This window comes from Danio rerio, chromosome 2 (assembly GCF_052040795.2).
Source record: "Danio rerio strain M-AB ecotype USA chromosome 2, GRCz13ab, whole genome shotgun sequence".
Taxonomy (NCBI): domain Eukaryota; kingdom Metazoa; phylum Chordata; class Actinopteri; order Cypriniformes; family Danionidae; genus Danio; species Danio rerio.
The window spans coordinates 48446787-48462716 of NC_141022.1; the positions used below are offsets into that span (position 1 = coordinate 48446787).

Below are 15930 nucleotides of genomic sequence, written 5' to 3' on the forward strand. Positions count from 1 at the left end.
GGTTACGAAGCGGTTGTATCATCATTAATCAAAAGTTCTTGTGAAACACGGAGAGCGGTAAACCTGATAAAATTAACAGAAATATTATTGCACTGGAGCTTAAATAAACTTTATAACGCAAAACAACATTACGCACGCATATCAACATACTGCTGTTCTGTGTCAGTTGAATCAGTTGACTGTTGAAATTCAAATTTTTAACCCAACTGGTTGAGTTATTAAATAAATAACCAAAAGAATAACCCAACAAAGCACCAAACATTTAACCCAACTAGTTTGTTATTAATAAATAACCAAATAAAGGTTAAAAATAACCCAACAAAGCACCAAACATTTAACCCAACTAGTTTATGTTATTAATAAATAACCAAATAAAGGTTCAAAATAATCCAACACAGCACCAAACATTTTTTACTCAACCATTGGCTTAATTAAATAACTCAACAGTTTTTAGAGTGTAGTATACTAAAAAATATTCAACTGTATATGCTATAAAATGATGAACACTGTATAATTATGAGGCGTCACAGTGGCATAGTGGGTAGCACGATCGCCTCACAGTAAGGAAGGTCGCTGGTTCGAGTCATTGGCATTTCTGTGTGGAGTTTGCATGTTCTTTCTGTGTTTGCGTGGGTGTTCTCCAGTTGCTCTGGTTTCCCAACAGTCCAGACATGTGATCCAGGTGAATTGAATAAGCTAAATTGGCTGTAGTGTATGTGTGTGAATGCAAGAGTGTTTTCAGTGATGGGTTGCGGCTGGAAGGGCATCCACTGCTTAAAACATATGCTGGCTAAGTTGGCGGTTCATTCCGCTGTGATGACCCCAGATTAAGAAATGGACTAAGCCGAAAAGAAAATGAACGAATGAATACTCATTTTACTAATGTTTTTCTTTGTGTAAAAAATGTAACCAACTTCTTACTTATAAACTCTATCGATTAGCTTAAACGTTTCCAAAGAAAAACTTCAAATCCCAAACATGAGCGCATGTAACTTCTCACTTGGCAAACCTCCACGAGAACAATGTGAACTTCTGTGAGATGTTGGCTTGTGCAGGAGACACAGTGCCAGTGTAATTGGCACCTGCTCATGAGCGTCTTTGAGCATTTGTTGCACAGTTTTCACACACACCCACACGTGCTTTCCTCTGGAGCTTTTAATCAAAAACACTGAAGTAAGAAGATGGTACAGACAGTCAGCCTGTGTAAGCCTGCGGCGCCAAGAAGCAGGTTGGTTTTTTCATCACACACAGGCAAACAGCTGGCACTCAGAGCCTGCAGGAGTCACACTGAGACACATGAGGAGTTCCATCGCTGTTCATGTTTTATTTATTTTAATATTTCTACTTAATGTTAAGTTCTTTTTGGCCTTTTGTGATTATGTCACATAGCATTAGACAGAATTGCATTTGTGCTGCTGTGGTTCTTGATGTGTCAGCAGTTTTACTGTGGTTTCTGCATCACACATACAGTTGAAGTCAGAATTATCAGCCCCCCTGTTTGTTTTTTAATTTGTTTAACAGAGAGAAGATTTGTTCAACACATTTCTAAACTTAATAGTCTTAATAACTCATTTCTAATAACTGATTATTATTTTTTTTTTTTTTTGCCATGATGACAGTAAATAATATTTGACTAGATGTTTTTCAAGATACTAGTATACAGCTTAAAGTGACATTTAAAGGCTTAACTAGGTTAATTAGGTTAACTAGGCAGGTTAGAATAATTAGGCAAGTTATTGTATAACAATGGTTTGTTCTGTAGGCTATTAAAAGCTTAAAGGGGCTAATAATTTTGACCTTAAAATAGATTTTTAAAAAATTCAAAACTGCTTTTATTCTAGCCAAAATAAAACAAATAAGACTTTCTCCAGAAAAAAAATATTATCAGACATACTGAGAACTTTTTTTTTTTCTATGTTAAACATCATTTGGGAAATATTTAAAAAAGAAACTAAATTTAAAGGGGGGCTAATAATACTGATTTCAACTGTATAGTTAAGGTTCCCAGTTCTACCCCTTAGCCTTTCCCCTTACCCTTGGGGTGTCGCAATTCTATTTTTCTTGAAGGCGTAGAGCTAAGGGAAGGACTAGATAGCCCTCGAAAGAGATTTTTCAGGACCACACTTGAAACCAAGGGGTATGAATCTTTACCAGAATACACCAGCCACAACGGCAGCACAGCTGCACCCGGAAGATGCACAAATTAGTATTTTTTGTATTTGCTACAAATTTTTATGACAAACATATGCTTTAATACATTCATAACAGGATTTGTGTTTTACCGTCATGCTTAAAAAAGCGCTAAAATTAAAACAGCTAAATTTAGCTATCTATGATCCATAATCATAACTCCTGTACAGCAGTCCCATAACATTCTGACACTCCATTGAATACCGTCAGAAAAGTCTAGTGGCTGAATAAGCTTTTATAGTGTCTGGTATAATGGTAATGTGGTTTTCGTGTGTTTACATAGATGAATATGGCCACTGTGCAAATGCTCTGTTACAATCTTATTGCCACATTAGATCGTTATGATAACATGACATTGTTGCCTTCAGAGATTTCCTGAAGATAAATACAAAAAAAAAACAACAACAACAACTGGAATCACTATAGCAGTCACAATAATTTGATCTCATATGAAGCAAGAGATCGCACTGACATATGATGTCGTATGCAAGTGTTGTAGTGCTGTCCCAATTCTTATGCCGAGTTCAGACTGCATGATTTTTTAAACTAGTCGTGTCACAGATGTTTTCACACTGCATGACTATCTGGGCCAGCGTTTCGTCGCTATTTTGTTTACACTGCAAGATGGTTCGGCGACATGGACATTCACATTGCATGACTTTACTATAGGGAGAATCGCCGACAACTTCGTCCAAACTACGTCTCACAGCCAAAAACATGTAGTATATCTTTTGTTATTAACTACATAATGAGAAAGAAGCCTTTAATGGGGTAGAACATGTACATGTTTGCTCACCTAGTGTTTAAAGGGAATTAGCCATTTCTCCTCAACGTTGATAATAAACTAATTTCTTTCTGTATGAAACGTCAAACAGACACGGTTGCTCCTGAGTCCTGTCAAACCTCCTCTAGTTTTTCCTCCATTTCGTGGGTCCAAATAAACCGAAAAAGATCGCTTTTAACTTCTCCCCCAGCCTCCCGCTAGCCTGCAGCAGGTATACACACACGCACACACAAGTGAAAGCTGCTCTCTCATTGGCTGTAGGCGATGGCTGATGTTATTTTCAGTCAAAACTCACACGGCATGATTTGAATCGCCGACAGCTCCAGATATTTATCATGCCAAATATCTCACAGGCATCGGCGACTCATCGGCGATTCTCTCAGATCGCGTCTTTGATCGTTCATACTGTGTGATTGTCACTCACGTGCACGAGCAGCGATTTGCCTGTGATTTCAGGCATTTGTCGGCGATTTCTCAAAACCTGTCGGCGAGCCAAAATCGGGGTTAAAATCACGCAGTCTGAACTAGGCATTCGGGGTACATTTTGAAGCCCTTCCCTTCACAGTCTGTTTGAAGGGCTAAGGGAAAGGGGTAGGGGTACAAAAATAGAACTGGGATTAGCCATTAGTATTTTTTATAGCATTTTGAACAATACATTTTGAGCTATGTAATTCATAACCGCTAGAATCAACACCAGCTGCATGGTGTACACAACTATAAACGAGGATGCTTCAATCCTATAATCAGGTTTATTTTGTACAGTAACATAGCTACAATGATCTTTATAGAATAGCATATTTTCCCTTTGGTTATGGTTATATTTGAGCCTTTCTTTGTATAACATACTTTTGTATAATTATCACTACCTGTGTGTATTGACTCTTGTTAAATCACTGAATTTTAAGTCGCTTTTGACAAAAGTGTCTGCTAAATGACTACATATAAATGAATAGCCACTGTTATTAAAGCTAAAGATCATTCTAGGATATTGTTGCATGGGATTTTGTGTGTGATCCACCTCAGATGTTTACAACTGTGTTTGTGTGTGTGTGTATTACGATTTTTTAATTGCATTAATTCAAGACATTTATTGATTCGTGCTAACAAATTTCCTCTTTTGCAAAAGGAACCTAAAAGAAGTCTGAACCTCCTTCGCCATCCAGTGGTTGAATAGTAAATTACAACAACAGAAGTTTGCCAGCTCAGCCATGGTAAAAAAAAAAAAGGTTTTCCTTGTTTAACAAATATTTATTTGTAATATTTATATTTACTTTCAATTATTCATTTAAAAAAATGGAGCGAGAATAGTAGTTGTTGGTAACTCACAGGATAGGTGTAACAGGATCACAGCAGCTGTTGCATAAGAACACTTGAAAGACTCCTTGCTGGCAAACAGCACGCGTGTCTCAGAAGAATTATGACTTTCCATGTCACACCACAATAAATCACCAATTTCACGCCGACAACTGAGGTGTTCATGCTTTAGTATCTGTATGTGAAAACTTCAAATAATGCCGGAACAGAAGAACAGCAAGTACCCAACGGCAGGTTTTATTGATCAACGTCAAAGTAGCCCTAAAACAAAGCATAATATTTAGCTTTCAGTAAAGGAAAAAATGAAAAATCAATCCGTAGTTCAACATTGTCAGTGATTTATAAAGGAAGGCACCACCTAATCACATTAGTTAACTTGTAAGTTGAGGTTTATTTATACCAGCCATTCAGTACAGTATTTAATACAGTTTATTAGTTTTATTTGTTAATGAAAAAAAACAAACCAACAGATAAGTGCCAAACATAAGGATACACTAGTAAAGGGAATTAAATATTCCATGCAGAATAAAATCAGTTTATCAGGATGTTACTTAAAATATCAAAGCATATATTATCTAATAGTCCATCCCTAACCAAGTACAGTTTAGGCTTAAGTACAGTCAGCTTATTTCTGCCATGAAATAAAAGAAATAAAGTTAAAATTCCAACTTTAGTGTGTATATTTCGTCAGATTTCATTAAATTACTTTTTATGACATTTCTTGAAAAAAAAGGCAGAATTTAAACCTGCAGTTCTGAGAAAAAAATACGCAATGCAAGCTTATAACATTCAATTTTGAGAAAAAACGCTGAAAAAAATGTAGTGCGAGTAGAGTAAAAAGTATCTGTTGTAAATATTACTCAAAGTATGAGTAAAAAGACCTTTCAAAAGAACTCAAGAGTCGTGAGTATTATGCTGTAAAATGCTGATGTGTTTACATGTAACTTGTGCATGTGTGTAAACGTAACATTCTGTAGTTCATTTAGTTATTGTCCAGCAGGCACACAACGTTATAAGACGTTAATATTAGGTTAGATTTAGGTCATGACGTCAGGTGACCAAAATTCAATGTCTAGCCAGCGTCTAAGAACAACATTATTTTGACGTCCAATAATGACGTTTATATTTGGTTGACTTCAGGTTGTGTTAGACTGTGACCCAAATCCAACGTCATATTGACGTCAAATGCTGACATTTATTTGTCAGGTATGGCAACCAAAATCCAACATCTGATACATGTCATAGTGATAACGTCAACACAGGGTCAAGCTGTAACATCATTAGACGTTGATTTTAGGTTAGATGTTTTCTAATCCCCATAGACAGGACAAAATAAAGTAGCGACTGCAGGTTGAAGGAAAGTAGTGGAGTAAAAAGTACCAAAACTGCAATAAACATGGACTCAAGGGAAAGTAAAAGTCCACATTTTTAAAAACTACATAGTAAATAACAATTTCTGAGAAAGACTACTTAATTAAAGTGGTTTGAGTATTTGTAATTTGTTACTTTACACCACTGATCATGAGTTTAGAATTAACAGCAAAGCATAAATTGTTCTATTCTTTTACTATTATTATTCCAATATTCTTATAGTTTTTAATTTACAATGAACTCATTGAAAGAAAAGTCTTAATTTATAACCTACAACTGCGGGATGCTGTATAAATGTGCAATTCTGAGAAGTATAGACTATAGCAGTGCTTCTCAACCATGTTCCTAGAGAACCACCGGCTCTGCACATTTTTTCATGTCTTCCTGACCAAACACACCTAATTCAGATCATTAGCTCATTAGTAGAGACTGAAAGACCTGTAATGGGTGTCAGACAATGGAGACATCCAATACGCAGTGTTGGTCAGCCTCCAGAAACACGATTGAGAAACACTGGACTACAGCAAGTGTGACAAAGTCTAAATTAACATCTCAACATTTTTGGGAAATAAAGACTTGTGAGATACAAACTCCAAATTTCTACAGAAATATGTCATCATGACTGTGCAAAGTACCTTTTATTATTCCACAGCAGAAAGAGGTTTTCACAAGAATGTGTTAAATGTAACTAAAATGTTGAAACTAAAGTGCGTATGATGAAAACTATGGAAAAAGTGGAAACCACCTCACAATCCTCAATTTCTCTGGATTCACAATGTACAGTAATGTGTTTGAATGAAATGTCACTTTTGCTTTATTCTGTAAACATTTCTTCCAAATTTAAAATAATTTAGAGGATTTTTGGTGCATAAAAGGTGCCATGTTTATGTTAATTTTAGACAATAGAATATTAATTGTTTTAATCACAATTTATGACTCGATTGGTACTCGCTAATCTGGCCGATCACATGAACCAATCACTAGTGTTCGTTTACGGGTTTACAAGCAGAGGAAGATACATTTGAACTTCTTATGCATCAAATATGCACTCCAGACTTTTTTTTCTTTGAGGCATGTTGAATTATTCTTCCATCAATTGCAGTGTTTTCAAATTGCATTGTTAGTTATTTTCTGACCAAATTTGATCTATTTTCCGTAAAGCTGCTTCTGACCATGACGTGTCCACACTAAATGGTTGTAAGCGCCTTGTTTAAGGGATTATATGCAGCATTCTTCATTTATTCTCTTAGGAGAGATCTTTACTTTAGTATCATACTTTGAGGGAAAATGTGCTTTATAAAGTGTGCTCTGTATCAGGCGATCACCATGATGAGGAATCAGTATTCAAAATCAGCTCCAAAAAGCCTGATAGGAACATCCTTAGTTTTAACTATAATATTTGATGGAATAACTCTGATTTTAAAATGACAACAAATGAAAACATTTAAGAAGTTCAGATGCAAAAGCTTTCATTAGTGATGTTTCAATTAGTGCTGTCTTTATTTATGTAATTTATAATTTTTTTTTTTTACCAAAATGAGCATTGAGTATTCTCAGCCCCCTATGTTTTATGTTGAGCTATTTCTCTTTAAAAGGCAATAAAAAGAACGCATTAATTGCCATTAAAGATAAATTGCTGACCCTACAAACAAAAGCTCATTTTAGAACAGGGGTGTCAAACTCAGTTCCTGTCGGGCTGCAGCCTTATACAGTTTAGTTCCAACCCTATCTCAATACTCTTATGCTGCGGTCACAATAGAGTTTGAGCATGCAGAATTCTGTTGTACGGTGCTGCAAAAAGGGGCGGGATTAAACATTTTAAAACGTAAGCGATTGGTCAATATTTTAAATTTCTGACCATTGAGGTCATGTTTTAATCTTCTAATGGTCGCATACAGTCATGTGATACGATTTCGCATTTGAGCTCATATGTACGCCCATAGGCGTTCTGGTCTAAAAAAGGAGGCGTGTTGAGGCGCATTGCTATTTTGAGTAACTTAAATACTTTTCAATAGACCAGATCAAATCGGGTCTATAGTCCAGTGCAGAGCGCGTTAGCTGTCGCCACACTTACACATTGCTTAAAACACACAGGGTGTACAGCAATACGCAAATATCTTTACATATGAAAAAGAATTAAAGGACTAAAATATTACAAAAATTTATATTTTCTAGCCTACATAAATATCATCTCAGGGGCTTTTTCAGTTTATTCATGACAATTTGCTTTTGTATACTGTTATTACTATTAGCAGTATTGTTTATTATATGCATATTTATAATTGTTTTATTAAAAACAAGCTTAGATTTAAACACCTGTCAGGAGGCATAGCATGTGTATTAGACTATAACTTGTGTGTGTTTTTTTTTTTTTTAATCACACTTCATTATTGTTGTTCATTTATTAGTTTTCTGGAAATTAGAACTGAATTTAGAAATAGTTTTGAAACAAATCTTTGTGCTTAACAAACAAAATGAATTATGTATAGGCTAATAGATGTTTGTGCGTTTCCCTATCCACGAGTGTTAAAGTAAAAGTAAATAATGAGGAGGCTCATTCTCGCGATGCAGATGCTCTGTTTAACTGTTTTCTCTCGAATGAAGCGTTCAGTTTTTCCACTTACAAAGTCCACCATGTAAATAGCAAATGCGCCATGGTGCGACGCAACTAAATTTCAAAGGGAATGGGAGATGAGACTCTGATTGGTTTATTCTCAAAACACACCTATAACTCATTAAGAAAATAAACTCAACCCTGTTAGACCATGCGCCACAGCGCAAAGCGGATTTTTTTCGTCCTTAAAATAGCAAAAGTGGATTCAGACACGACCTTAATGTGTTTGCGCCCTGCGCTTTGCGCATGGATCATCAAAATAGAGCCCTTAATTTGTTATTCTGAATAACTCACTTACTGTAACAATATTTTTATTTGAAATGTTAAAGAAATGTTGGCGAGGCAGTGGCGCAGTAGGTAGTGCTGTCGCCAAACAGCAAGAAGGTCACTGGTTCAACCTTGGCTCAGTTGGTGTTTCTGTGTGGAGTTTGCATGTTCTCCCTGCCTTCGCGTGGGTTTCCTCCGGGTGCTCCGGTTTCCCCCACAGTCCAAAGACATGCGGTACAGGTGAATTGGGTAGGCTAAATTGATCGTAGTGTATGAGTGTGTGTGTGAATGTTTCCCAGAGATGGGTTGCAGCTGGAAGGGCATCCGCTGCGTAAAAACTTGCTGGATAAGTTGGCGGTTCATTCCGCTGTTGCGACCCCGGATTAATAAAGGGACTAAGCCGACAAGAAAATGAATGAATAAAGAAATGTTCACTATATAAGATCACTACAGAATAAAACACATATTAACATTTGACTCAAATTCATACTTAAGAAAACCAGAGAATCTGAGAAAAGTGGTCTTTTTTACCCATAGCTGATATTGATAGTAAATATCCCAGAGTTTATATTTTCCCATAGTTAATATCTGTATATTTCATATTTTATACAGAAATTTCCTTTGCAAGTGTCCTGTTCACAGTATAAGATTAAGGCTCCTTCGAACAGTAAATCATGTAAACTCCATACAGCTGTCCATTTATTTAACATCACCTTAACCACCTTGAGTTTTTGACAGCCTCAGATGAAAAACTAAATGCGTTATCAGTCTTTTTAGGCCTGATATAAAGGCACGACTCGTTTGATGTGCTGTCTGCAGATGGGACAGAACGGCTGCGGTAAAGCCTGATAGCAGCGGAAACAGCAGCACACGTGTCCGCAGTCCAGCAGAACACACCCTCTCGGGTTACTCAGGCAAATGACGCAGGCGTTTTCCACACCGTTCTCCTCCTCTCTCTCTCCCGTACCCATCCCTTCAAACTCCCTCCTCAAGTTCTCCTGCTCCCAGCGCAGTTTTAGTTGCCTGTAATACCTGCGTCCCGTCCAAATCAGCACTGCTACGCCTGCTAATGCACAAATACACGCCAAAACTCTCCATACCTCCGCCTGTCCTTCCTGCTCCATCAGCAATGTCTCAAAGTCTGCACTGCTCAGAAAGTACTCAGAACCATCGGTGGGCGGACGGATTTTAAGGAGTCGATCCGTGTCTAGGATGAGCTCTCCTACTACGGTTAAAGACGCACCCACTTTTAGCATCTCCTCTGTTTCAAGCTGACCTTTGGGTTTCTCTCCGCTCAGGTACTGGCCTATTAGGTCTGTGAATCCGTAAGTGGCCTGGTGGAACTTTTCATGGACGATCTCCATTTTGGGACCCGTGGCCTCCAGTGGGCAGAGCACTCGCACAAATGACTTGTTCAAACCCAGGAGGTTAAAGGGAACGGCATTGACCCGCTGAAGCAGCACACGCTCACTGTCTGTCCTGAAGAATGTGAGAGAGAATAGTGTGTTGTGAGAAATTTAGATTGACATTCATGCACATATAGTAGAAGTCAAAATAATTTGCCCTCCTTTTTCAGATATTTCCCAAATGATGTTTAACAGATCAAGGAATTTTTTACAGTTTGTCTTATAATATTTTTTCTTCTGGTGAAAGTCTTTTTTGTTTTATTTTGGCAAGAATAAAAGCACTTTTTAATTTTTTTACAAGCATTTTAAGGTCAATATTATTAGCCCCCTTAAGCAATATATATATTTTTAATATTCTACAGATCAAACCATTGTTATACACCTAGTTAAGTCTTTAAATGTCACTTTAAGCTGAATACTAGTATCTTGAATATATATATAGTAAAATATGATGTACTGTCATCTTTGCAAAGATAAAAGAAATCAGTTATTAGAAATAAGTTTGTACGTTTTCGAGAAAATATCTGTGACTTTTCGACCAGATATTGCAATTTGATTTACGCTTTAATTTTGTAAAACTTTAAATAAAAGCGAAATGATGCTTTATAGGTCCCGGTGAAATTAAAATGACGTTTTTATTTAGATGGTAGTATCAGTATGTTAGTATTAAGGATACCTAAACATGTGTGTGCGCTTCAAAACAGTGACAACATTTTTGTTAAGAATTATTAACCCACATAGCAAAATTTCTCTGGCCCAGCTCTGGCCCACACAATCAGTTTTTGCTTGGCCCACATGCCGCAGTGAATTACAGTACATGACTGGACCAAATCTGGCTTCCAGACTAGGGCCAAACACGGACCATTTCTGGGCCAAGTCTCAGCCAAGTTAATAACTCATAACTAGGCCAGATAGGTGTGTCATGATTGCACTGAAATCGATAAACCCATGAAGCGTTGCACTTTAGGCACACTATGGGCATGCTTTTTCTCAAAGTGACCTGATTGCTGTATGCCAGTGCAGGATGAATGCCTGCTGTCCCAGCTTTATGCCAAATATGGGCCAGAATTCTTTGCTACTAGGAAAATATTCAAAGTTTGTAGTTTGCTTCCGGCTAAATCGATCAACTATCACACTTGACCAATCAAGTGCTCTCTAGTATCCGACATGTCCCGCCCCCTTCAAGACGCTTCTCATTTGATGTGTTTGAGCTTAACCACTCAATGCAGAGCCGTGATAAATATGAAAGGCTATTGGCTGTTTTTTTAATACGGATCTACTATATGTCCTACCCTGTTTCAAGTTGAAATTGCCCCACATTATACAAAAATGCGCTTCAAAGCACTTCATGGGACCTTTAGGAACTAAATGTAGAAAATGGTTGATGCCACATGTATATATATTTGTATAAATTTAAATCAAATTCATACTGCAGCTTTTGTGATTAGCTAACCGCAACGTTTTAAATCATGATTAATCATTCAGCCCTCATACAGTTATGTAAAAATTATAATATAATTTAAATAGAAAAGCATAACATGACAATTAGTCAAAATACTAAAAAAAGATACCGTGTTTTTAGTCATTTATATATTTATTTTTGATGGCACAATACCAAACATAATAAAGTTCGAACTTGAGATCATTGAGAAAAATGTTTATAAAATAACCCTGAATTTCAAATCACATAAAAACAATATTATTCTGACTAACTGTAATATTCTGGAAGAAATAAAAATCAATAATAAAAAAAAATTTGATTGCAATATTTTAAATATTCAACATTTATAGAGCGAAACTAATTAAACCATACCTAATTTTTCGAATTTTTTTTGTGGTCTCTTAATTATAAATATATATTTATATGTAAAAGTCAAATTATTTTTATTTGAATTTAAAATCTTTTTTTAATGTTCGCTAAGGTTGCATTTTTTAAAATCAAAATACAGTGAATTTACCTTTAGTATCACATAATCCCTTAGATATCATTCTAAGAGTGTACTCACACTAAGTTATCCGAACTGTGCCAGGCAAGTTTGACCCGTTTTCCAGTTTGTTTGACAAGTGTGAGTGGTCCAAATCAGGCCCAGGCATGGTTCAGTTGGAAGTGGTGTGCCAGAGTGCGGTTCAGTTGGGCTTTGGCGCAGTGTGCTTGTAGTGTGAGTGCAAAGCGAGACCTGACATCACTTTTAAGGGACTGATTCATATGAATTTATTAATCAAGCTTAATTTTCTGATTTTCAATTAACATGTACTGTCATAGCAGATGCAAACCCCCCGCTGCACGTCAGCTGCACCTTCAGCAAACCTCCTAATACCTGCAGCATGATGACTTTCATGAACATTTATGAGCATCAAACACGGTGGATCTCTTTAGCCAAAGATTCGACTGTGTCACTGCATATCAAACAACTTTAAATAATCGAAAACAATATAATTAAAGCAATCTTCACTGTATGGAGTGAGAGCGCTTCTCTTTTGGTAAACTGAACAGTCACATCATCGATGACACAAGCGTGCTCAGGCTCGGAAGGCAAAAAATGCAATGTGAGTGCAGGCCTTCGAGGGAGAGGGGAGGGGGGACAATCGTGCCTGGGCACGGTTCAAGACAACCATGCCTAGTGTAAATGCACCCTAATACAATGATATTTTGCTCAAGAAACATTTCTAATAATCACTAATGAAAACAGTTGTGCTGCGTAATACTTTTAAAGCTGTTTCAAGATGGTAACATGCAGAATTGCAACATTTTTTTTTTAGAATGAAAATCTTTTGTGATGAGACAAGTGTCTTTACAGTCACTTTTGGTCAATCCTATGCATGCTTACTTATTAAAGGTGCCAATTTCTTTATAACAATAAATAACAGCTCTTCCTGAACTCATTTGAAATGCAATGCTTTTCTACAGGCATGAAATCAGATCTTACCAGATTCTCCCCAAACTATTCCAGACCAGTTTGTGTTCTCTGAGGACCAGTTTCTGGATGACACCAACGCTGCTTTCCTGAAACTGACTCCTCAGTGGTTCCCCTACAGGCTGAACTGTACCTACAGGGTAAGAATGAAAGTAAATCAGTGGAAGTGAAAGAAAAAAACTATTAAACAAATCAGCTGAGACACTTTATGAAAATGAAGGTTACCCTCAACGACCACATATTGCAGACATTTCCCTGGTGTGGCATTCAAAAGGTCGATTAACTTCGCATCCAGTGCCATTACTGGAGCTTCCTGACATCAAAAACAAATCCATTACTTTATTGGGAACTAATGTATAAACAATACTTCATGTAATAACTTATATGATGTCATTTTTGCGTCGCAACTTACGTTAAGCTTGTCCACAGTTTTGCGTTTCTTTCTGTAGATGTAATAAAATAGACCGGAGAGAGCCACGCTTGAACCCAAGCACACCATCTCCAGGACTGGAAAATCCTCCATCTTCCACGTCGCCCTCTTCTCTAGACTATCGAAAACCGTGTACAACCAGAATTAGCATAAAGGATGGAAGAAAGTGTAAGACAGCACAAATGAGGATTTGTAAGTATTGTAATTAAATCATGTCAAAGATGACATAACATTTTGCAAGGTTAAACTATCTTAATTGTAATCACTCTACAACTTCTGTATATTAGCAAACTAACAAGTTCTAAGCTATTAGCAACAGTTAAAGGTCCAGTGAAGTTCTTTTTATTCGATGTTCGATGTTGTCGCAACTGAAACATGAAGAGAGGGTGGAACATAGAGTAGATCCTCCCCTTTTAAATGAAAAGCCAATAGCATTTTGTTTTTCTCACATCTGTCAGTAAGAGTGGTTGAGCTCAAGGGTATCAAATGAAAATACGTATCAGATAGTCGAGAGCATTTGATTGGTCAAGATTTTTTTTTTTTTAACAATATTGTATAACAGAAAGATAAATTTGGTACATATAATTTACAATAATAATCAGATTATTTACAATGGTGCCAATAAACTATGAAAAACAGGAGAAAAATAACGGAAAATCATAGAAATCCAACAAAAATTAAAGAGATATCAATAGGTCATCTGATCTAAGGATAGATATATAATAGAGAAAGAGATGAGAGTGAAGAGGGCAAAATAATATGATAACAGCAATTTAGAGATTTAATAGATTATACATATTAAAGGTCAAGCAAAGATTGAATATGTTTTGAGCCTTTTCTTGTTAAATGAATCTGAAATTGTAAGTAATTTTTAATCTCTTGTATAAATACTGGCTAGCAATTTGAAAATTTACATTTGAGAATATAAAATCTGCAAAAAAAGAATATGGTTACAGAAGAATTCTGTGAAGTAATATTTAAGATAAATAAATTAACATCCTTTTAAAATCGGAACACATGGTTGCGTGACCAAAATAAAAAAATAAATGAGGAAGAGGTTCAGTGTTCTGACAAAAAGAGCAATTTGTATCAGTCTAATCCAAATCTTTACTTTAACAAGTTTTTGACAGGGTAAATGTTATGTAATAATTTAAAATATATATATCCTTTACCTTATTCGTAAGGAAAAACGTTTGCAATTGTTCAAGATTTGATGATAAACTGAAGTACGAGGTTACGTGAAACAAAATCGTCGATCCCTTTAGGTGGAAGTGACAAACTACAACTTTAGACAAAATTCGCGTTTAAAATATATACAACTGACATAAACACCCACTGTTTTAGAGCACACTAGCTTATAGATATCCTTAAAAAGAACAATACTCTTAATAACATCTAAAAATATATATTTTAATTTCAAGGGGCCTTTAAAAGGTCTGAAGACTGAGGTCAAAGTTTACTGGACCAGAAGGTTTTGCTAAGCTGTTATTTATAGTTTTGAGCAACTGCTAGGTCGCCTTTCACTTTCTGACAGATGACAGACAGAGCAAGAATAAAAGAGAATGAGCCACGTCACTCTGTGTTTTAAAACTGTTTGTTTACATTAGAAGCGCTTCAAAGTGCTCGTTTACATTAGATAATTAAAGTCGACTACATTTTTGTGTTTTGATAGTCGAATGAAGGAAAACTGTCATATTACCAGTACTATGAATTTTAATATAAGTGTTAACGATATAACGTTCGAGGCTGTCAAAATAAAGTATTTGACCGATAAATGACCTTTAAAGGCTTAAACCTAATGATTAACACATTAAACAAATGCATGCACATAAAACTATTAAAGTTCTCCCTGAAACAACAGAAATAAACATAGTATTAAAAAGTTTACCTTTAATCATCGGACACATTTGTAAACGCGATGTTGTTTGGGTCACGTGGCTCAAAGGACCTCTTCTTTGTTTTTAATGGAGGTCACCATCTAACGAAAAAGTGAATTATCGCCACCCATTGTCCTGGAGTGTGGATCTGAGTCAACTAATGTTCATCAAAAAACCAACAATTTTTACTGTTAAATAAACCAGTGTTCTTCGCGCAGGTTATTAAACTGTCATTATTCTGACCATCGTGTATTTCTTTAATGTCAATTATGTTTCCTAATTGTGTTCCTTAATATTTCTCTTTCTGTGATGTATCTTTGACAGACACAGTATGTGTCAGCATATGTATGTTGTCATTTCATTCATTTACTTTTCAATCCCTTTATTAATCTGGGGTCGCCACAGCAGAATGAACCCCCAACTTATGATTGAGTGTGCATGGATGTTTTCCAGGGATGGGTTGCAGCTGGAAAGGCGTCTGCTACGTAAAACATGCTTTGGTTAAATTGGCGGTTCATTCCGCTGTGGTGATCCCAAAATAATAAAGAGACTAAGCCGAAAAGAAAATGAATGAATGAATAATAAAATAATAATAAACATTACTATTTCAATGTAGAAGCTGGATAAAAATGTAACTCTATTTTCTAGAGACTTTACATGAATTAATAATTTTAACCTGTATATTGCAGAGATCCTGTGGTAACCTTTGCGTTGGCCCCCCATACCATCTGAAAATGGTTTCGATATTGTCATTTCAAATTT

At 36.1% G+C, this 15930-nt stretch overlaps 2 protein-coding genes across 3 annotated transcripts in view; one reads left to right on the forward strand and one right to left on the reverse strand.

Annotated features, from left to right (window-relative positions):
• klhl24a (kelch-like family member 24a) overlaps nt 1–15930 on the forward strand; it is an 802375-nt gene that overhangs the window by 385997 nt on the left and 400448 nt on the right. The window lies entirely within an intron of this gene.
• Nucleotides 4660–15243, reverse strand: mul2 (mitochondrial E3 ubiquitin protein ligase 2). 2 transcript variants are annotated; one of them, NM_001018124.2, is given in 6 exon segments: nt 4660–5881; nt 6088–10019; nt 12874–12994; nt 13087–13174; nt 13274–13409; nt 15180–15219. In NM_001018124.2, coding segments are annotated over 4 exon segments (1026 nt in total). In that variant the 5' UTR covers nt 13385–13409; nt 15180–15219; the 3' UTR covers nt 4660–5881; nt 6088–9313.

Coding starts and splice junctions, on each gene's coding strand:
- mul2 (XM_087239426.1), bottom strand. CDS start 13,384: ATGGAGGATTTTCCAGTCCTGGAGATGGTGTGCTTGGGTTCAAGCGTG. Junction 13,175..13,273: donor AAACTGTGGACAAGCTTAAC/GTAAGTTGCGAC, acceptor TTTTGATGTCAG/GAAGCTCCAGTAATGGCACT. Junction 10,020..12,873: donor AATAGTTTGGGGAGAATCTG/GTAAGATCTGAT, acceptor CACATTCTTCAG/GACAGACAGTGAGCGTGTGC.